General features: G+C 46.3%; 1 protein-coding gene across 3 annotated transcripts; it reads left to right on the top strand.

The window, feature by feature from the left end:
• Window positions 1–163: 163 nt before the first annotated feature.
• Syt1 (synaptotagmin 1) lies at window positions 164–21,977 on the top strand. 3 transcript variants are annotated; one of them, XM_025303910.1, is made up of 10 exons: window positions 164–582; window positions 7,673–7,781; window positions 7,958–8,077; window positions 8,389–8,534; window positions 8,616–8,714; window positions 8,902–9,096; window positions 9,205–9,381; window positions 9,585–9,836; window positions 10,212–10,428; window positions 21,454–21,977. In XM_025303910.1, the coding sequence occupies exons 2-9, from the start codon at window positions 7,676–7,678 to the stop codon at window positions 10,404–10,406; spliced, it is 1,290 nt and encodes a 429-aa protein (XP_025159695.1). In that variant the 5' UTR covers window positions 164–582; window positions 7,673–7,675; the 3' UTR covers window positions 10,407–10,428; window positions 21,454–21,977. The 3 variants fall into 3 exon arrangements, with proteins under 3 accessions (XP_025159695.1, XP_011139802.1, XP_011139805.1); XM_011141500.2 differs by lacking the exon at window positions 21,454–21,977 and adding an exon at window positions 10,749–10,804; XM_011141503.2 differs by lacking the exon at window positions 21,454–21,977 and adding an exon at window positions 10,749–10,804 and having other exon boundaries at window positions 8,622–8,714.
• The last annotated feature ends 3 nt before the right edge of the window (window positions 21,978–21,980 follow it).

The raw sequence follows: 21,980 nt of genomic DNA on the forward strand, positions 1-21,980 counted from the left end.
TGTTTTATCGATTTCGTTACGGCGGCCATGTTCGCGTCCGCCAGCATCGGTCAGGCGCACTCGGCTGCTCGTTCTATCATCGCCACCACCGCCGCCGCCGCCGCCGCCGCCGCCGCCGCCGCCGTCGCCGCCGCCGCCGCCGCTGCCGCCGCCGCCGCCACCGCCGCCTCCGCCGCCTCCGCCGTCGTCGTCGTCGCTGCCGCCGCCGCGTACGGAGAGGCCGGGATCGAGACTTTCCGTTCGCCGTCCGCACGCTCGTCGAACGCCACAGGGCGTCGGGGTGCGATGCAGCTGTGAGAAATCGCGCAAATCGCCGCAATCGTCCGTCGTTCTTGCGGTTATTATTCGCACGATACGCAGGATCGACCGTATCGCCATCGCCGCTACCGCCACCGTCGCTGCCGCCGCCGCCGCCGCCGCCGCTGCCGCCGCCGCCGCCGTGTCGCAGATCCGCAAGTAGTTACAGCCAAGTCGTGATCCGCCGCTACGGTCGTCGCCGCCGCCACCGCCGTCGAGTAACGCCCAGGGGAGGAAGTGCAAACAGCTCGAAGAGAGCGGCTGCGGGACCGTCGACAGCACGTCGTGAGTAGCACTGCGCGGCCGAATGACCGAGGACGGTCCGTTCGTGTCTTGATGAAACGATCTCCGCTCGTGCGAGCAGAGATCGCAACCGTCGCGACCGATGTAGGAAAAAATCAATCACCGCTCCGAGCGAGGACACACGGTTCGGAAACGCAGGCCAGGTCGACTAGCCTCGGGGAACGACGGTGTATGTGACCGTCATCTTCGAGGATTATCGGTCTTGTGTATACGTGTGTGCGGATGTGTGTGTGTGTGTGTGCACGCGCGCGCGTTTTATTCTCTCCGGAGCGAGTATGCCGACGGTGGCACAGATTTCGAGGGGTGGCCTGTAAACATTTTCGCCTAAGCAGCGGTCGCTTCCTTGCCCGTAAATGACCAAGATCCTCTTTCCCGTCGCACTCCTCTCTGTGAGACGCGATTTCGCACGCGAGCGGTTTCATGCGCGAGCTTTCTTTCTCTCTTTCTCTCTCTCTCTCTCTCTCTCTCTCTCTCTCTCATGTGGTCGAATCGCCATTGTCGAAAGGAGCAGCGGGAGGAACAAGGGGTGTGGATTAGGGAAGGGTGATTATTATTAGCTGCAAACGTGCGATCTTTTGGCGTATGGGGCGGAAAGAGTGCCATAGTGCACGGCGACGAGTAGAGTTGTGGAAGACTTTATCTCGGATCTCGGATGTAGCAGAGATTCTTAACGGTCGATCGATCGGCGCCGATAAAAATAAGAACGAGCGAGCGATGGTGGTGGGCGAAAATCGCGAGGTGACGCTTGTTAATCCTCTTCGAGATGTCGCCGACTAAGCAATATTTTTACAGACGCATTCTTACAAGATACGACCCTCGAAGACGTGAAATGAGACGATTATCTCATCTCGTAACGATTATTTCTACGAAATTACCTTTGCTCTCTCTCTCTCTCTCTCTCTCTCTCTCTCTCTCTCTCTCTCTCTCTCTCTCTCTCTCTCTCTCTCTCTCTCTCTCCTCTTGATCCGTAATAATTTCCTTTTCAATGTTCGTCGCGAGATGCCGAGCATCGTCGGAATGTGCTCGAGTGCCGTTTTTGTTTCTCGCATATACCGGGTGTCTCGCCTTTCTTTCAAGACACGGTCATAATCCAACGAGAGATACGTTTCGACGGAACCCACGTTAAGTCTCATGATCGATAAACGGCTCGAGGCCCTATTTCGATACGGTCCTGACTGAGAGTCCTTACGGACGAGGACGAATGGAAGCCGCGTTACAGTAGTCAAGACGTCATGAAAGGACGTTCCTCCCCCCCCCTTCCCCCCCAAGCAAGCACCATTTTTGCTCACGCCACGCAGCGGTGTCACGGGGATGTTCATTCATGAAAGAGGCATGTTGGATGCTTTAAGAACGACCCCGACGAAGTCGTCGTCCTTGAGAAGGATGTAGGCCAGTCGATAGTCGAATGACCGTTATTTCGAGAAGGGAAGTCGCAACCCGCTCTTGTTGCACTCGGCCGATTGATTTACCGCATAGTACTCGCTACTCAGTTGTTCGCGAGGACGGCCGCGCGAATCCTTTCGGGCTTCTTTGTGCGGTCCTTCTCCATTAGAAACGTGCTTCAGTAAGCACCACTTTGTCACGTTTGTGTTTCTCTCTAAAAAGAGGCGTTCGAATCGGTACGGAACGCGAACCGGCTTGCTTGAATAAATAAAAAGAGAAAAAAGAAACGCGTATCGTGTGTACACTTAAAGCCCACTCGCGTCAACTCATCGACACTCGCCACAGGACCGAGGAGGGAGCGAGGGGAGGAAGTGGAGAAAATGCACTTGCAACATATACTCGCGGCAATTTCGTGAATGTACGCGCTCTTATACGCCACTTAATGCGATAAACACGCGCAATAAATTTTTTCAAACGCTCCGAGTGCTCCGAGCGGGACGCGTGTGACAGGTGTCAGAACTACACAACTGCTGTGTTGTTGATAAATCGCTCATTGACGTTGATATAAGATGGGGAAGAGAGAGAGAGAGAGAGAGAGAGAAAGAACAACTTCCGCGTCCGCCGTGTGCGGAAAGTTTCGTATCAATTGAATCGGTTATTTCCGAGAGCTGATGTCGCACGACGTTGAATAAAATAATGTGAACTTTCTGTCACACCGTATGTGTCGGTGATATCTATCGCCAGGGGAGACGACCAAAAACCTACATATTCTTCTCTTTTGCATAGAAATGTATTATTTTTTTAATTTATTATTCAATAGAAATGTATTACTTTTTAAATTTATTATTTAATAGAAATTTATTACTTTTTAAATTTATTATTTAATAGAAATTTATTACTTTTTAAATTTATTATTTAATAGAAATTTATTACTTTTTAAACTTATTATTTAATAGAAATTTATTACTTTAAAAATTTATTACTTAATAGAAATTTATTATTTTTTAAATTTATTATTTATATATATTTTTGTTGGCTTTCTACGTTGTATATGTTACACAATGTTACATACGCGCATGTATCACTAAAATATCTAACGCAATATTTACAACAGATGGTAGGACTCTACACAACATTAACATCGGCTGGGATGGTGGCAGTGGGAGGTACTCCACTTCACCGGCACAGCCCAATTAATTTGATTGGAAACGTTAGACAGTGTTGTCCGAACAATTTACTTGTCAACATATCGGCCATATATTGATTTGCGTTTTAAATGTGCTCTCATTTACACGCGTACGCGCCTCTATGATTAGGCGCTCAGACGCATCTAGATATCCCAATTAACGCGAGTAGCGAGGCTCGCTAGCCCGATCATAGGAATTGAAGGGGCGCTTTAACCGCGTCCAACGAGAGAGGCCCACTAGTTTGTAAATGGGAGGAGCGAGAAGATCTTCGATTATTTTGATCAAAGGGCGAATTTCATCGGAGGAAACGCTGTTCAAGCGCACTTTCGCAAACAGAGACTCTTTGTGTATTAAAAATAAATATATATCTATCTATATATATTTTTTTTTCTGTGAGTATACAAAGTGAAGGACGCGTTGTTGATAACGATAAACTTTCGCAACGTTGATGCATTCGAGAAAGATAAATAAAATATTAAGGTTCGAGAGGACCTCAACTGTGGAACAAGGAATGGAGATATATTTTTACCTCTTTGCAAAGTGCCAGCTTCAAACGATGAGCATTCGCGATACGCGGCAAATTAATCCTTTGAACTCGAGGTAATTTTTAATACGATTACCGGCCACTCTCTCATATCCGCGAATGCGGCTAAAATAAAAGGAGGGAGAGAGAGAGAGAGAGAGAGAGAGAGAGAGAGAGAGTGTGAGTCTCTTTATGCGATAATTGAAATTCTTCGCGAAAATTCTAGCCTCTGACAGTGAACAAAGCTGCGACGTCAGTTTGCGAATTAATCAATCCATCCATAGTTGTGCGTAAAAAATTCGCGTGATAAGATATTTAAATGTTTCATCACACTGTTATCTAATGTTAAGGCATGTTTAACATACCTAAACGTATTTTAATATTATTCTTTACATCTCCCTTTTTCCTCTGAATTTTTAACGATATCTCTCTTGGCTAACATTCAGATAATTACACGAAGGTTCTCTCTCAGAGTTTCGGAAGCTACAATTTCAATTTTATCGCGATAAAGACGTCGCTGGCAACATCTTGCGAGAAAGCCTCGTACGCTGTATTTAAGATAAGTAATACTATTGGAAGTTATCCGTATCGATCCCTCGCATACGCACAGACGCACACACATATTTGCGGTGCGCGTTTATACACACGTACTCAATCGCGCGCGCGCGTATAAAAGACACGAACGTTAATCTACGAAAATCCCCGTGCGTAAAGTCTCGCAAAATCTCGTCGTATCTTCCCGCGTATAACCCCGAAGATCACGAAGACGATCGGTAAAAAGCCGTTGAACCAGCCGCTGACGACAGAGACCGTCGACGGATACGTCATCCCCCGACATTCTCAATCCTGATAAGCAGGATAACACGCTACGGTCGGCGCACAGTGACGTCCCCTGCGCGATACTTGGCGCATACACACAGTCGAGGGAAAGTATGAAAATAAATCCGATACTGCGACGTAACACTATGACGACGGGCTCCGGCTGCAAGGTTGCGAGAACAAGAAATGCTCGATCAGGGAGAAAGACACGATAGAGCTATCGACAGAATGGAGAAGTGGGCAACGGAAGAACGGAGTTATCGCAATGTCCCTGTGGGCAGGATTACGGTGGGATGGGAAATTACATAAGGGCGCGAACGTCATTTTCTCAAATAATCCGACCTTTCAGTCTGACGATTCTTCGGCTTCGCTCCGTTGATCGCCGATATTGCTTTTTGGACGACGACGCTTGTATAACGCTTGATTCGTCGCAAGATGACTATTAAGAAGGCAATTTAATCATCTCAGAGCGCGATCGATCGGTTAATTGTTTCACTCACGTTATCGTTGTATCGCGCTGTATTTGCTAATTAAAGCTCGCGTTGGAGAAAATTTGCATTCATTTGTCCACTGAGACTTGAATTATTTTCGATTCACGGTTCGAGAGAGAGAGAGAGAGAGGGAGAGAGAAATGCCAGGCATTTTTTATGAAGAAAGAGTTAAATCTTAATATACCGTTCGTCGTTAATAGCTACTTATAGTTGACAATGATAAGAAAATAATTTAACAAACAAATAACACCGAGTAATAATGAGCGAGGGGCAATTTGCGCGTAAACTCTTGTAAATAAGTGTTACGAGTGCCCAACAAATTGGCTCTCATTATTCATTATTCGATATCGCTTGGTTTTATATAATCGAGAGGAGCCTTGAGATGCATTTAAAAGAACTTACCGTTCCCTTTAACTCGCGATCGCTCGCGACTCGCCGCCGCCGCCGCCGTACCGCACTCGTTATGTTTCCACTGCCGCGGCAATTTGTCTCTTGGTTAGCCGCTCTTCTCCTCATGGTTCCTCATATGGAAAGTTGGCTCTGCTCTCATCTCATCCTTCCTCCGTTTATTTCTTTCGCTTCTCGTTCAGTTATGGATTGCCGCGCACGAGCTCCCACGCGCGGCTCGATAATACATCGCCGACGCCACCGCCGCCACCGCCATCACTACCGCCGCCGCCGCCGCGCGGCACACAACGTATCTTTATGTATGTTATACCTTTTCAGCCCTGTCTCCGTAACTTGTCTACGGACATTGTTTTCTCTGCCGCCGCGTACGTAGGTATCCTCTCCTTCGAGGATCAAGCTATGGCGACGCTCGAAACAACAGACGGCCGACGTCTTCGCAGTGACAAAATTACGCGCAGTATTTCGGGCTCGTATATAGGCAGGCAGGCGTCACACAATACAAATAAATCCTTCTCACTCGGATGTCTCCTCTGAGGGGACATCGTAAGTCCAGCAAACTATTCGGAGAGTAGTTTATTAGTGATTATCCAGGATAAACTAGTGCGAGCGCAAATTTTTCAAAAATACATGTTTTCTTGGTGATACACCAGATGATATGGTACCATTTGAGAAGATAAACAAGCAAGCCTTAGATTGTAGCCTAAGAGAAAGAGACTTTCATAGCTGAAAGCAGATCGTATTGAAGTGTCGAGAAGCACAGATCGTTATCTGCACTAACAAAGAACATCCGCGAAGTGTGTGTCTCCGACTTCGACGAAACTTGACATATTTGTAGACATATTGTAGCCAAAAATAAGAAACCCATATTTTTTTTATCAGCAATGGCTCAGGTTTAAGGGAGAGAAACTGCCCCTCAAAATTTCATCCCCTTTATGCTATCTCGATAATTATTGCAGATAGGAAAAAACTTTCTGAACAAAAATTATACAGCATAAAAAACCGTACAATTTTTGTTTAAAAAGTTTTTTCTTATCTGCAATAATTATCGAGATAGCATAAAGCAGATGAAACTTCGGGAGACAGTTTCACCTCTTAAACCTGAGCCGTTGTCGATAAAAAAAATATGAGCCTCTTATTTTTGGCTACTCTACAAATATGCCAAGTTTCGTCGAAATCGGAGACACACAGAGGTTCTTCACAGTTGTTCTTTGTAGAAGTTAGACAAATAGAATCGAAAAAGTAATATTCTTTTAATAAATTTTATTTTATATGATTTCGTAATTTACAGTTAAAAATTTCTGACCCATTTATTCAGTTTGGAGAACAATGGCAAAATGAAGCTGCAATGCATATCGGTGACCGTTTCACACATTACCACACGTTAGAAAAATATAAGATATAAAAATTTTAAGTTTTTTGTCATAAATATGTTCCTCAATGTCTAAAAATTCATATAAACCAAATACCCTTGCAATGAATTACTCGCTTTCAAAACTACATTATTTAATATCACGCGACTGTTTGCACATTTTCCTAGGAAGTTGCCGCCAGGCCGCCGGGTTGATAGGTAATCCGACACGTGGAGAAAAGGTCGCGACTCATCCTCGCATTCCTCCAGGGGGACGTTCTTCTCTCTCTCTCTCTCTTTCTCTCTCTCTCTCTCTCTCTCTCTCTCTCTCTCTCGTTTTTCTCCCTTGGTGTTTCTTTCCTCTTCGAGAGCGCCAAGGCGCGCTAGCGCGCCACTCATGAGTGCTTCCGCTTTTCGCGCTCATATCATCATGCTGCTTTGAGTTTTCCATTCGCGATCGAGAGCCGGATAATCGAGTCTCGCGTTTACATGTCCACGCGTGACACGCGCGACGGCTGCATAGAAGCATGTCGTGCCGCGTGCCCGTTAATAATCACTCGCTGCTACTCGAAGCTGACCTTTTTGCGATACGCATGCGGCTTCGAGAGCGTCGTGCGCGGCGCGGAAACGCTCGCGTAGATTACGAAATCTCGAGCGGCGGCTACGCACACGCGCCACCGTCTCCATTATCGCACGCCCGTGGCGTGTCCAATTCCCGGGCGTTGCTGATTAATTCGAGCCGGGGCACGCGATTATGTGGAAATGAAAATTCGAGGTCTGTCGAGGCGCGCTCGAAGAATCACTACTAGTCGGCTCGAGTAGAATCGAGCTCGTGGAAGCTCCTCGCTGTGTGTAGTAATAATCGCAACCTGCGTGCGAAGTGTGCGCTCACGACGATGCTCTTCTGACATAGAAAATGGCACCGATCGTCAAGAGAGAGGCGCCCGCAGCGCCCGATGAAGCTGGCAGCGGTGGTGCTACCTCGCCGAACACGCTGTTGAGCACGGAGGAGGAGAGAATCAGTGAGTACCGTCGTGATGTCGGCTCGCCGAATCCTTATCAAGAGTGACGATCGATGACTTGTTCGCTAATTAGCCGCGAAACAGCCCGGCTAAGCATGACTTTCGGGAGTAACTGTGAGCGCGATCGTCCTCTTCGCCAGCGGAAAGCGTTGATCCGAGCCTCCCGTTGATTTCAGCAACGGATGAAGCCGTCACCGAGGCCGCGGCTGGGTCCTTGGATAAAATCGAGAAGATCGGCAAGGAGATCGCGGATGAAGTAGGAATACCGCCCTGGGGCCTTGTTGCTATTTTAATAGGTAACGAAGCGGCCTTCGCCACATCGGTCTGATCCCAATCCATCGAGAATAATCGGTCCTTATTATCTAGCAGCTGGATGACTATTCTAGCTGATACGACTTTAACGTACAGCGAGAGTAAGACGCGTTCCGTCGCGTTTGCTGATATTAAACACTTACCTATAAGCCGTACTTGTTACATTTATTATTGTTGAATATATATTTCCGCCACTTGGCGATGCGCGAGTCGACCGTCGACACAGACACGAAGAGGACCCATCGCTGGGACCCATCACTGTAACGCGCATTCGCGTTTTTCTCTGCCGCCACAGGGGTTGGTATCATTGTCCTCGGCATCTGCTTCTGCTGTATACGAAGATGTTGCCGCAAAAGACGCACCAAAGACGGCAAGAAGGGCCTGAAGGGCGCGGTGGATCTCAAGTCCGTGCAGCTTCTCGGCAGCACGTACAAGGACAAGGTATGTATTCGGTGTGCCGTGACTTCATGTAGACGCTAGAGACACATTCTACACTCGTGGAATCCACTTCGATATGCGAAGGTCCAGCCGGATATGGAGGAGCTGACGGACAACGCCGAGGAACCGGACGAGGCCGAGAGCAAGCAGAGCGAAGTTAAGCTCGGCAAGCTGCAGTACAAGGTACATACTTTGTACACGCTACGTACGTGCTTTTTAGTCCTCGTTATTCGCTCAACGATAGACGATGAGATCAAGTGTGGATTACGTTGGAAAAAAGCACGTCGGAGAAATTATAACATGTTAGGCACGTGAGAATATATATATATATATATATTATATATTGTGACAAGAACACGTTTGATTGTAGCTCGAATACGACTTCAACTCGAACAGTCTCGCCGTAACGGTGATACAGGCGGAGGAATTGCCGGCGCTAGATATGGGCGGCACGTCAGATCCATACGTAAAAGTGTATCTGCTACCGGATAAGAAGAAAAAGTTCGAGACGAAGGTTCACAGGAAGACACTGAGTCCGATCTTCAACGAAACGTTCACGTTTAAGGTCAGTCGCGAGCATCCTCGTAGCGTCTGGTAGTAATCATAATTGCTTGCTTCTTCTGTATCACAACGTCTAACTGACAAATCTGACTGTCAAACGTAATGAACACAGGGCGTTCCTTATGCCGATGCCATGAACAAGACCCTCGTCTTCGCCATCTTCGACTTTGATAGATTCTCGAAACACGATCAAATCGGTGAGGTCAAAGTGCCGCTCTGCCAGGTCGATTTGGCGCAGACGATCGAGGAGTGGCGGGAACTGCAGAGCGTCGAAGGTGAAGGTGGACAGGTGAGTCGATTTGATGAATAAACAAGTTTATTTGATATACACATGATACAATTGGAGTAATAATAGTAAGATAATATGCCGGATCGTATGAATCTTTAATCTTCATTCTGTCGAAACTAAAGTTGCCTGATTAGAGCGTTAATTAACGTTGATCGTGTATTATTTAAGAATTGTCGTGAACGAAATATCCTTGTCGATTTCAGGACAACAAGCTAGGAGACATATGCTTCTCGTTGAGATACGTGCCGACGGCTGGCAAGCTTACGGTGGTCATTCTCGAAGCTAAGAACTTGAAGAAAATGGACGTCGGTGGTCTTTCCGATCCTTACGTAAAGATCGCCTTGATGCAGAACGGCAAGAGGCTGAAAAAGAAGAAGACGTCGATCAAGAAGTGCACCCTCAATCCGTATTACAACGAATCATTCACCTTCGAGGTACCCTTCGAGCAGATACAGGTGCGTAAAGGACGTTTGATCCTGAAGATTGATCTGCGGATTTGACGATCGCGATAAAATATCGCGAAGGGATAAGTTGTCGGAAAAACGTACGCTGCAAAATCTTGGGATTAACTGGACAAAATTAAAAAGTTCTATATTTAAACTAGTAAAAATGCCAAAGTAAACTTTCGGACAAGCTGAAAAAGCTGGTAGGAAGAATCCAAATTACGATCGAGTTTGCTCATTACGATCATGAGTTCGGCGCTTCAACTCCGACTCCATGCAAGCGATGCATAAATTCGAATATTTTACATATGGTACATGTGTGATCAGTAATAAAAGCGTAGAGCGATATTTTAAGCATTCGTGATCCCGCGTGACTTCTATTTTCAGAAAGTGCAACTCGTCGTCACCGTAGTGGATTACGATCGTATCGGCACATCGGAACCCATCGGGAAGGTCGTGTTGGGACAGAACGCAAGTGGAACGGAATTGAGACATTGGAGCGACATGCTGGCGTCTCCTAGGCGCCCGATCGCCCAGTGGCACACGCTGAAGGACCCCGAAGACGGAGATAAGAAAGATTAAGAACGTTGACGTTCCAGTTAAGGTACGTTTAGTATCGAAGGGATTCGCGTGTGCAACCAAGAATGTAGGGTGTCTCGGAACATCCGATCTTACTCTTAATGATAAATTCCTGGACCAATCGGAAGTCGGACATTTGCTCAATTGAACTGTCGAAGCGCCGATAGGTCGCAAAATTGAGACGAGGCTTGGGAGATCGTTAAATCTAAGATCTGCAATTCTGGGACATTCTGCACAACCGGCGTTAGGCAGTTCTCGTTTTGGCTCGCTCGTTTAGTCGACGGAAAAGTTACGGAAAAGTTTGCGATGATGAGAGTTATCCTGAAAGCGGTTCTCTCTTTTCAGGGTAATCGGAAGAAAAGGGGATGGAGAAGATAGAGAGAGAGAGAGAGAGAGAGAGAGAGAGAGAGAGAGAGAGAGAGAGAGAGAGAGAGAGGGATATAGAAAAAGGGGGGGAAGGGCGAGAGAGAACGAACGAAAAAGCGAGAGAGAGAGAGAGAGAGAGAGAGAGAGAGAGAGGGAGAGAGAGAGATAAAGAGAGAAACAAATATATAATTCATAGATATTAATAATATATGATTAAACTAAACGATAAATACCAACCATGAAGGATTTAACATTAAAATAATATGTTCTCATGTGGAGTGTAGTGTCTTGTATATACATACATATATCTAATATACTTCTCTCTGTAGATGTAACATGTTGATAATGATTTCAAGCAACGTGTCTCTGTCAAGATATCGAGCAGACGAGAACGTTGGAATTTTGCGAAGGAAAAATATCCACATCCGAGAAATATCCGAGAGAAAAATATCTACATCGTATTAAAATCGCAGATACGCTTCCATCTTAGTTTGACATGTAGTGTTAGCGCAGACTAAATGACAAATTTTCTAAGTGCATCGTTTTAGGCGAGATGTTCCCCGATCAAGCTTGCCCGAAGTCAAAGATATTCTAAAAGTGAACAGACGACACTTTATCAGGGAACATCCCGCGTAACAATTTCGGCCGCGTCGCTTGAGGAAAGAGAAAAAGAAAAAAAGAAAAGTAGCGGCATAATTTCAGCGGGAAAAGGGAGGAAACGCCGCGTGTGACAGCGATAGCGCGCGTCAGCAGCTGTGTTTGTGCGCGCCTTGAATGACAGAGATTGACAATGTGTGCCGTCGAACTCTCGCGACGGATAGATTCCAGAAGGCGATTTGCGAATCGAGGAGCTTCGGTATGAAAGCGCTGTTCAACGCTGATCAATGAGCGGGCTGCGAGGTGCCGCGTGCGGAAACTCGGATCATTCGTCGAATCATCCGTCGTTTCTCCGGTAGGACAGGAGTTCGCACGACTGTCCCCTCGATAAAAGCTAATTTCGAGCGCACGACTCAAGCTGCCTGTTGCGCACTTCCAGCCCGCATTGCTGTCACTCGCGGTGTTTCTTCTCCCTTTCTGTCCTCCGTCACCAGGCCCTTCAGTCAACACCGGTGCTGGTCATCGTCTATACATCGCGCGCATTCTCACCCATCGCTTCGCTTTAAGTTACCTCGAAGAATCGAGATCGCCTCGTGCACTGAACCCTCTCATTGCACTCGAAAGGTCAAAGCGTGGCTCCGGACGTGCACAAGCGCCGCTCAGGGACGTGGACGTTTCCGTATCGATCATGCGCCTGTATTTTCGCGCAAAGGGGCGACGCTTGAACTCCGCGCTATCCTCCGTGTACAATATAGTTAAGCTCGCTTAGACTACGCGCGCCATGGCTGTAATGGGAAATCGCGCTACGTTCCAGTGAAACGTTGCACGACGTGTCAAACGTGACCACGCGAGCTGATTTCTATCACTCGACCCGAGTCGAGTGGCATGCACCAGATACGCGCCTCTTGGAGATTCGCGTTTGCCCGCGAAAATATTTTTTCGCAAGTTCCTGCGGAAAGTAGAACACGGTGGAAGTGCTTTTAACGCACGTCACGTGCTTTTAACGTGCCGGTGCGATATCTGAAGTAGATGTTGAGCAATTTTGAGCCACGGGAGCAGCGTTACTTAGAATGCGCAGAGTTATTTAATCAGATATGAAGCATATCGAAGCGCGTGTAATATCTTTCTCGTCGTCGTCATCCGTTGATTTTTCAAGCATCACGTTTCGTCGCGGACGCGAAGAGTCGTCGAGGCTAAGGCTGCACGCAGGCTCGGGCTCGTCTTGTGGAAAAGTCCTCGCTTCTCTCGTGAACATCCGTCGACTGCAACGTTCCACTGGATCTTGCCTCGGTATACTTCTTCACGCGTAGACAAACGCGCGACGCGCGCTTCGATCGGTGAGCCGTGCTTGCGGCTGACCGCGCGCGGTCCGATTCCCGACGAAGAAGTAATCCGTACGTCGCGCGCGACGCCGCGCGGCCGCACGGTGCTGACTTTTTCTACTCCGCCGTCCCGGCCCGTCCGCCGCGTACGCGCGCGGCGCACGGAGGATGCGTGTGCGTTCTAGGGATGGGCGATGTTCGAAGATACTACTAAGAAGGACGATGTTTAAAATATCGATTAATACAAAAAGTATTGAAACGACGTCAATTATTTTCTAAAGATTTTCTAAAAAAGAATCGATTTACCGATCAATCGATTAAATTTGCAAAGTAAACACTTAAATTGGCTAACACCAGATTAAGCACTGTTAACATCACTCGAATGCTTTCCTAAAAATCTAATCTTAAAAAAAGAAATCGATTTACCGATTAACCGATTAAATTTGCGAAATAAATATTTAAATTGGTTAGCACCAGATTAAACACTGCTTGCAGGGGTGCATTCGGAAACATCACTCGGATGCTCTCCTTGCTTATATGTTGGATGCGTTTTTAAATTCGCAACAGATATATCCGGTGTTATTCAATTTTTATTTTTCACTGAATGGTAAACAAGGATGGAATAAGGAACACGCCCGCAGTATTCTCAATATTACTAGAAATCCTCCTAAAGGATCTTGCACACTGGACGCGACTAGCGACGTCGTGTTATCAGCGACATCTGAAATGAGAGTTCTGTTTTAAGAAGAAAGAATTTTCATTTCTTCTTTAAAACGGAAAAACTCTCATTGGATATCGCTTACTGTTCGTCGCTAATCGTATCAGCATGCGAGGCCTTTAACTCGACATCTCATTTGATGTATTTTCCATGAGTGATGAGAGAACTAATTTTGGGAATATAAGTATGCTCATTGGGCCATTCAGCAACATTCCGGAATTTATCAATAACAACCGGACAATCCTATTGTCCATGACTGTACAATAGATATAGTAAACTTTAAATCTTAAGAAATTAACCAACCCCAGCCTACTTTTACAATAATTGACTGTGGTTGGCCAATTTCTTAAGACTTAAAGCTTACCGTACCTATTGTAGATCCGGGTTTGACGTTCATGAATTTCGTTTACCGTATCTGAAAGACGATATTACAAAAATTCTCTACTAAAAAAAAAAAAAATAAAAATCTGTTGCCGATATTGAGAAAAGATCATCGAACATCGATTAACTGAGTAAAAATAAAATCATCTGGAAACATCGATTAATTGAAAACAAACTGTCGGTTCTTTCAATCGATGAAAACCGCCCATTCCTAGTGCGTTCGCAGAGCTCCGTAGGCATTCACGACGCGATTCACGCATGAATACACATTGTCCATCTACGAGTTATATCTGCAGATACTGTTATCGTTTTGAATGAACTCAGTCGCACGGAGACGAAGGATCAATCGAATCAACGTGACTCGATGAACAAAGTGAATGCGTTTTGCTCGAAGAAGAGGGAACTTCTTCCGCTTCTGGTGAGCGCGGATTCTGCTCTGGGAAATTCCACTTCTTCCGACGTAAACGCGCTTGGTTCGCTCACAGTCGCGTTCATTCGAGCAATTCTTCGTCTCCGCGCGTGAATTACGGAACGGGCCTATTCATTCTGATTTGTGTTGACGATTCGTTAGTACGCAATCGCCGAGCTTGATATCGATATCGAGGAAGCGGAGCCCATTGCGGGGATATCCGGCGGGTATCCTCGGACATTAGAAGGATGTGCGTGCGGGAAATGGCCGATCGACACGAAACACCGAAAGCGCGAAACGGAGGACGGAGAAATCGGTGGTAGTAGTACGCGGACGATGAGCACCGTTTTGCATCGCATCGCTTCGCGAATAGCCGCTTGACCGTCTCAAGTGTCAGCCTCGAGGGAGTCGAGGGTAACACGTACGATTTACTTCCGCGACGTGGTTCCGGAAAGTGCACACGAAAGCTCGCTCGTCCGCCAAACTAAGAATCTGAGAATCTCGCGGGACACAACTCACTCATGTCGTACGTCGCCGCGAGTGCGATGCAATCGGTCGAGTTGTTTCGAAGAAAGGGCCTGAACACACGTTTCTCCGGAGTCTCTGTCGCCGCGATCGGCGGCCCTCTGTAAATATACACGTCGGAGTACTTTCGGCAATTACGATTCTCTGTGCCCGCCGTTTGTTGGTTCATCGCCGCGCCGTGCCGCGCCATTCAATTATGCTCGTGCAGCTCTCAATTGGAATCCTTTGGCGATGCGTATGAGCGTAAAAAGAAGAGAGGAAGAAGTTATATATGCGATCGAGTTGTGGCGACGGAGTTGTGGAACAAGGTAACAACAGCAGCGTCTCCGATTGATGAGCGTACACTCAGGGTGACCGGATGTCTTTTCGACTTTGCCTGCTTCGGAACGTCATTACGTTGCTGAGCGACGCGTGCGTGCTCATACTTAAATTTCACTGTGATTGATCTGAAAGAGGTGATTCTTGCCGTGTAAAAACGTAGAGTCCCTCTCATCGGCCTTTGAATATATTTCGCTGAGAACGACGACTCTTCATTTCTGGAGATATTTTCTGGATAATATGTAAGAGAGAACGTTACAAAATCACGGATTCTGAGGACGGATTCATACCTTGGCAGAAAAGCAGAAAGCAAAAGCCAAGAGAGTGACAGAGAGAGAGAGAGAGAGAGAGAGAGAGAGAGAGAGAGAGAGAGAGAGAGAGAGAGAGAGAGAGAGACTATCAGCGCGACTTCTGACAGGATGCCGCCTTTCTGCTTTTTGCTTTTCTGCCAAGGTGTGAATCCACCTTTATGTAAGTTTCTTTGCGCGACTCTCAGTCGAATACGTGGAAGAAAGACATCCGGCGATGTCACCCTGGATGTTGCGACATCTAGGACGCACTCCGTCGCGTCTCTCGATAATATATAATAATAACTAACGATAAATATAATAATAATAATATAATCATAATATTGTTAAACGATAACCGAGGACAGCGAGAATGGACTATTGGGTGATATCTATTGATTTTAGCTTTGTATCGTAGCGTTTACTCGGTATATAAGATTATATAATTACGCGTTACACCTATTATCGTTACAACGTGGAGATTAAAGTAATTTATTGTAGATGAAGCCCTCGCGGGAAGGGGGGATATGCCGTTGAAGAAGGCGCTCGGTCCTTTACCCATCTCCCGACGTTCCGAAGCTAATCCGGTGATATCTATCCTGCTAACGAGAGCTGTATCATACATCGGGGGGAATCCCACTGTGTTATCGTCGTCGTTGTTCGTTCATGATGAGCGTAACGATGAGAACCGAAGAGGCCGATCCTCCGCGTTTCCGTTTTGCGTATTTCGCTCCGTTTCTATTCCCGTCGAAGCAATCGTATCGCTTTAAAACACCTCACGAGAGTACTCCCAGCCTTCGAACAAACGAAACTCGAATGGAACGGAAATCGAAACTCGTTTGTATCTTCTTTACAACAGTATAATCTACATATTAAATACGAAGTTTCCACAATTCGTATGATAATGAGAGGTTTACGTGATCGTTGGATCCCAATTTATTCAGGGACTCCTCCCACTCTCTTTCTCCGTCATTTTCAAAAGACTTTTATTCCCATCTTACGTATTCTGTGACATTTAACATTCCCGGAGAGCATGTCTCGTTTTTATCGTTACGTCGACGCGCGAGCGAAGTTGGAAAATCGCGGAGGGCAAAGAACGGGAAGAATTTCGCGCTCGGAAAAAAATACTACGACGACGACGACGACGACGACGACGACGACGACGTCAACGACACCGACACCCGTCGTCGTCGGTCGTCAGAGGGACGGGCTGCTCGCTCGCCCCGCTCGCGGTGACGTAAGAAACGACACAGCCGCCGATATCGACAAGTCCAATGTCAACAAGTCGAACTCCGAGAAGAGCGGATCGGAGGGGAGAATTCATGATTCAGCAACGTGTAGCATTTATCGTGCGCGCTCACGGATCACTTGGGAAATGCATGAAATCCGGCTGGTCGCGCTGCGTCTGAGGCGCGTAGAGATGTACGTAGTAGCGGTGTGGTAAAAGCGTCTCACGTTTATCTAGCGTCTTCGTAGTGCGTCGCGCAGGCGACTCGGGAGTCCTCGAGGAGGGAGGGAGTCTCTCCTGGCGGGCTCGCGAGCTCGCGCTCCGCGCCGGAAGTCCTCCTCCACTCGCGCGCGGTACGCCGATATTGGGTTGCCGGGTTTGTTTCTTCAGAACCAATTATCGTAAACGAGATTGTGTGTCGGTAGCGCGGGTGCGCGCGTGGCACCGTTATTATCACACAGAATTATACTTAAATCACTTTAAGGCGCGAGAAATGATTATATGTAAGTGTAATTACATTGTTGAAGAACGACGGGGAAGCGGCGTCGACCGATTCGAGACCGTCTCGGCTCTCGGCATCGTGCTCGCGCACTTGCGACAGATCGTTCGTGGAGTCGCCGTTGACACGCTTGGAAGAAACGGGAAACGACAGAAATTCCACGACTCTCCGATCGTGGAATTCCATGACATGTCGAATTGACAATGTCGAATTCCACAACATTGCAATTCCACGACTCTCCGATCGCTTTCGACGACGCCGCGCGGGAGCGAATCATTCGGTTGATCCCGTGCGGATAAAACTCTTAAAGATCCCGCATCCTCTCTGCGAGCACGTCCCGGTTTTCGCCTCCATCGATCGGTTCTTCGCGGCAGCCATATCTATTGTTCCACATTGAACAGAAGTAAAAGCGTCGCGTACGGCAAGGTGCAGAAGCTAATCTCTTTACTTTTCGTTCGCTCGACTCGCCGGAAGTGCCGGACGTTTACGGTTATTATTGACGGGTATATGGAGCTTTGATGTTCTCTCTCTCTCTCTCTCTCTCTCTCTCTCTCTCCCTCTCTCTCTCTCTCTCTCTCTCTCTCTCCCTCTCTCCGTCACTTTCACGGCGATTTCATTCGCTTTTTACGAACGATCTTCGCGAAAGTCAGCGTCGCGACGGTGCCCAGTGGAGATGATCGGTCGACGCCGTTGCTCGCGCGAATTGAGAATCTAGCTAAAAGTAGATCTGTCCTCTTCGGCCGCCTTCTTTGCACTCGAGAAATCGATTCCGCGCGCGTAACGATTTATTGATCCTGCGAATATCATGCGTTCGCGTTTTCATGAAGAAGAGAGACTACGGGCGGCACCACTGGGCGAGAAGGAAATGGGAATGCGGCCGATGGGAATGGAATCCAGTAAAGAGAACCATGTACGTCCTATATGTACAATGTCGGCACTTTCTGTATTGTCATCGATATCGATTATTATCATGTATCATTTAACGAGTAACGAGTATTCATTAGAAGCAAATAAAACGAGTCGATTGTCATCGTGTACGAAATAAATAGGAAGTAAGCGAGTGCACCGTGTAGTGTGATAATACGTAGGTCGTGTGTGTGTGTGTGTGTGTGTGTATGTGTGTGTGTGTGTGTGTGTGTGTGTGTGTCTGCTGTCTGTATGTGTGTGTAGGTGTATGCGTATGCGCCCATGCGCGTCTATATATGTGCACGTCGACGCGGAGATCGAAATGCAGGACGAAACATGCGAATCGTTGATAGGTTGCGATCGATCCACTCGAATGGGCTCGCAGGACTCGTAGATGACACACGGAGGAGTCTCATTATCCATGACCAACGGAATACAACGCAGCTCACACGAGTGTTAAAAAGTTCTGTATCGATTCTCGACTACTTCTTCTTCATCTTTTTCTTCTTCTTCTTCTCTTTTTTCTTCTTCTCCCTGCTACGGTCGTCACTAATCACCGACCGCAGTTCTCGAATAACAATAAACGCGCGTTAGTACTGGCGTGTGACTCTGCAAGCTGTTTTCCTCACGAGCTGCTTGCTTGAGACACGGAAGTCACCAGATATTTCTGCAATGCGTTTCGATCGAGCGGGTCTCTCACGGCGTTTGTGTTGTGTTGCCTGCGCATTGAGCACCATATTTTTCGCGAACGATGCACGCTCGACGGAAGCTCGGGCTCGGAATCACGCTTAGTATCGGGTCATCCTTAAAACTGCGACACGTCCGCTCAGCTTCGATGAGAAAACCGTCGTGAGGTGGGCGACTTTCGAGCGTGAATCGTTCTCCAAATAAATACAATTCTGCGAGTGCTTTGAGTGGAGTCGAAAAAGGACTGGAGAGAGGGAAGCAGAAAGACAAAGAGAGAGAGAGAGAGAGAGTGTGTGTGTGTGTGTGTGCGTGTGTGTGTGCGTGCGTGCGTGTGCGTGTGTATGTGGAAGAATGAGGGGGGAAGGGAGAAAGGCGGATCTTCGTTTAATAACACAGGCCGACATTTTTAAAACCCTGAGATAAGACTATACTTTCCCGAAGGTTTTCGGTCCGCTGAATCCGAATCCGGCAGCGGAATTGCTCCGTCACATCAGGTTTTCGAGATATCCTAATCTGAAAGTGCAAAAAACACAGTTTTTCACTATATTCGGGGTTATATTACAACATGAATTAATTTTTCTCTACAAAACTCGTTACAGTATCTGAAAGTACTACTCTTCGCCTTCAAAATGCATTTTGAATTTTTCATATATCTTATTTCTTCTCGGAGATATCGTCCGTTGAAATTTTTTAGTTTGGCGTTTTCGTTACTACCTTACAAAAAAAAAAGAAGTTAATCCGGCAGGTGAAAGTTGTGTAATTATATGTTTTTTGGGACGCTGAATCCGAATTCGTTGTCGGTTCAACCCCATCAGGTCATGGTTTGTCCCTAACCTCAAAAAAGATTTTCGAATTCGCCTTTTTTTGATCAATTATAATTGATCTTTTTTGAGGAAAATCTTCGACAACGAATTTGGATTCAGCGTCCCAAAAAACATATAATTACACAACTTTCACCGGATTAACTTCTTTTTTTTTGTAAGGTAGTAACGAAAACGCCAAACTAAAAAATTTCAACGGACGATATCTCCGAGAAGAAATAAGATATATGAAAAATTCAAAATGCATTTTGAAGGCGAAGAGTAGTACTTTCAGATACTGTAACGAGTTTTGTAGAGAAAAATTAATTCACGTTGTAATATAACCCCGAATATAGTGAAAAACTGTGTTTTTTGCACTTTCAGATTAGGATATCTCGAAAACCTGATGTGACGGAGCAATTCCGCTGCCGGATTCGGATTCAGCGGACCGTAAACCTTCGGGAAAGTATAGTCTCAGGGTCTCAGGGTCTGGAGTTTCGTAAAATTTTGTCGGCCTGTGTAATCGATATACGTCAGCGTTAAATCCATTTATGCACATGTATGCCGATTCGAACAGCACGTAGCGCACGAAGAAAAATGTAAATAAAATCGGGACGAAGAGTGTTTGTAAAGCTGTAGTTGTTAGTCTGGAAATAACGTCCCCGACGTGATTGACGAAGTATCAAAACCCGTCTTGCGTTCGCGATTCCACTGTAGATTGACCTTTCTTCTCACATCGCAGAAACGAGAACAAAGTGATTTGCTTTGAGACGACTTTGTTGTATCTCGCGACATGATCATTAGCCCCACGAACCATCGAGATATTACTTTCTCCCGCTATCGACTGGAAAAGAGGAAATATCAGAGGAACAGAGCTCAGCGCGTTGTGCGACTTTTGCGTTCGAAATGTTGAAGTTTAACGTTCCGTAAGTGGAAAGTATCGAGAGAGAAGAGCGATCGCACAGATCGGCCAGATGTTTATCCGCCGAGTGAAAGAGTATAATGAATAAATTAAAAGTGCCGTCTCGATCCGTTGGCAGAGACCTCTTTGGGAAATTTCGCGATGAGGAAGCGTACTCTGAAAACTATAACAGTCGCGCGTTGCTGATCAGCCTAATATTTATTATCGCAAGCACAAGGCGATTCCTCTGCGTTTTGTACTCTTGGTGATAAATATACATTAGGCGGCGCGATCATCGGCCCGCGACTCTCCGAATCGTACTTTCTTGCGTGATCGAGCCACAATCGCGATGTAATACGAAATTTGGTGCTATTGACCAGGGGTTCCCAACCAGGGGTGCGAGAAAAAGTAATTGTAATTAATAATGATTAAGATGAATTCTGGTATAATCCGGCATTTTTACCATCAAATTAAAAAAAAATGTTATTGAAATTATATATTTTTTATTATTACTAGAACACTACAAGCGCGCGCGTAGCGCGCGCCATTTTAGCTTATTCATATTAAAGTTTAGAATAAATATTATAAATTATAAAAATCATCTCTGTAGTGTAATATAAGTTTAATAATATCTGAACATCCAACGACGTATTAAGCGCATACGATGTATTAGGTGCATACAGTTTGAAATTCCATGACATATATTTTCTGCATATAGTAACGCGTAACCAATGAATAACCAATGGATTTCGACGTTTAATATTTCCATTCAAGATCATCTGTTGGTTAAAAATGCATCGTTCTATTGGTTAAAAAGCATCTGAAGATGAATTCAAGACGGTCCTGAATATAAAAACTAACTCCCCGCCTCCCTCCTCTTCACACCATCGCTCTACTCCACCCCTCTCCTATCTCCCTCTCTTTCTCTCTCTCTCTCTCCCCCTCCCGCCCTCTCTCTCTCTCTCTCTCTCTCTCTTCATCCGCTTCGATACATTCGAAAAGGTCGATTGGCCGTCTCGGTGTTATATTATGTTATGTTATTTTTACCATAATATATACGAATAAATTTGTAGGGAGTGCGGATGTTCATTAATAAATTTTTGTAGGGGTGCGAAATACAAAAAAAGAATTGGGAAACCCTGCTGTTGACTGTTCGTTGATCACGACTGAAAGCCAGGCCAGTCGACGTGGGCGATCGACGCGATCGCTTCCTCTCGAAATTTTTCGCTAATCGTGTCGGGACGACGTTCGTTACGTTTACCCTTTGCATCATTAAAGTCGACCACGCCGTCATCATCATGCAAAATGTGCAAACCCTTGCATCAGAATTTAGCATTTTAACGACGATAAGCTAACCAGAGAGGGGATTGGTACTGTCCACTTTTTACGGTAGATTATCACGTTCTTTCACGTAAGATAACACTTGGTTTTCTAGCTATCTCGTGTCACTCAAGACCTATGCGGACGGTGCTGGCGAACTGCTCGCAGAATTGCTAAGTCGAAGAGACATTTACGAAGGAACGAAGTCGGATGCGTTTTTGTCTACCGTGTATAGCGTGCATGCGCATAGTTTGACGTCGCGAGCACCGGCCGCGTAAGAATCGCACATCCACACTTGAGAAAGAACGAACGA

This window comes from Harpegnathos saltator, unplaced genomic scaffold (genome assembly GCF_003227715.2).
Source record: "Harpegnathos saltator strain DR-91 unplaced genomic scaffold, Hsal_v8.6 scaffold58, whole genome shotgun sequence".
Lineage (NCBI taxonomy): Eukaryota > Metazoa > Arthropoda > Insecta > Hymenoptera > Formicidae > Harpegnathos > Harpegnathos saltator.

Bases quoted from the DNA above. Each gene is read 5' to 3' on its own strand.
- Syt1 (XM_025303910.1), top strand. From the start codon at position 7,676: ATGGCACCGATCGTCAAGAGAGAGGCGCCCGCAGCGCCCGATGAAGCT. The intron at 8,715-8,901 runs GTACATACTTTG...GTTTGATTGTAG, and splicing joins TCGGCAAGCTGCAGTACAAG to CTCGAATACGACTTCAACTC. The intron at 9,837-10,211 runs GTGCGTAAAGGA...TTCTATTTTCAG, and splicing joins TACCCTTCGAGCAGATACAG to AAAGTGCAACTCGTCGTCAC.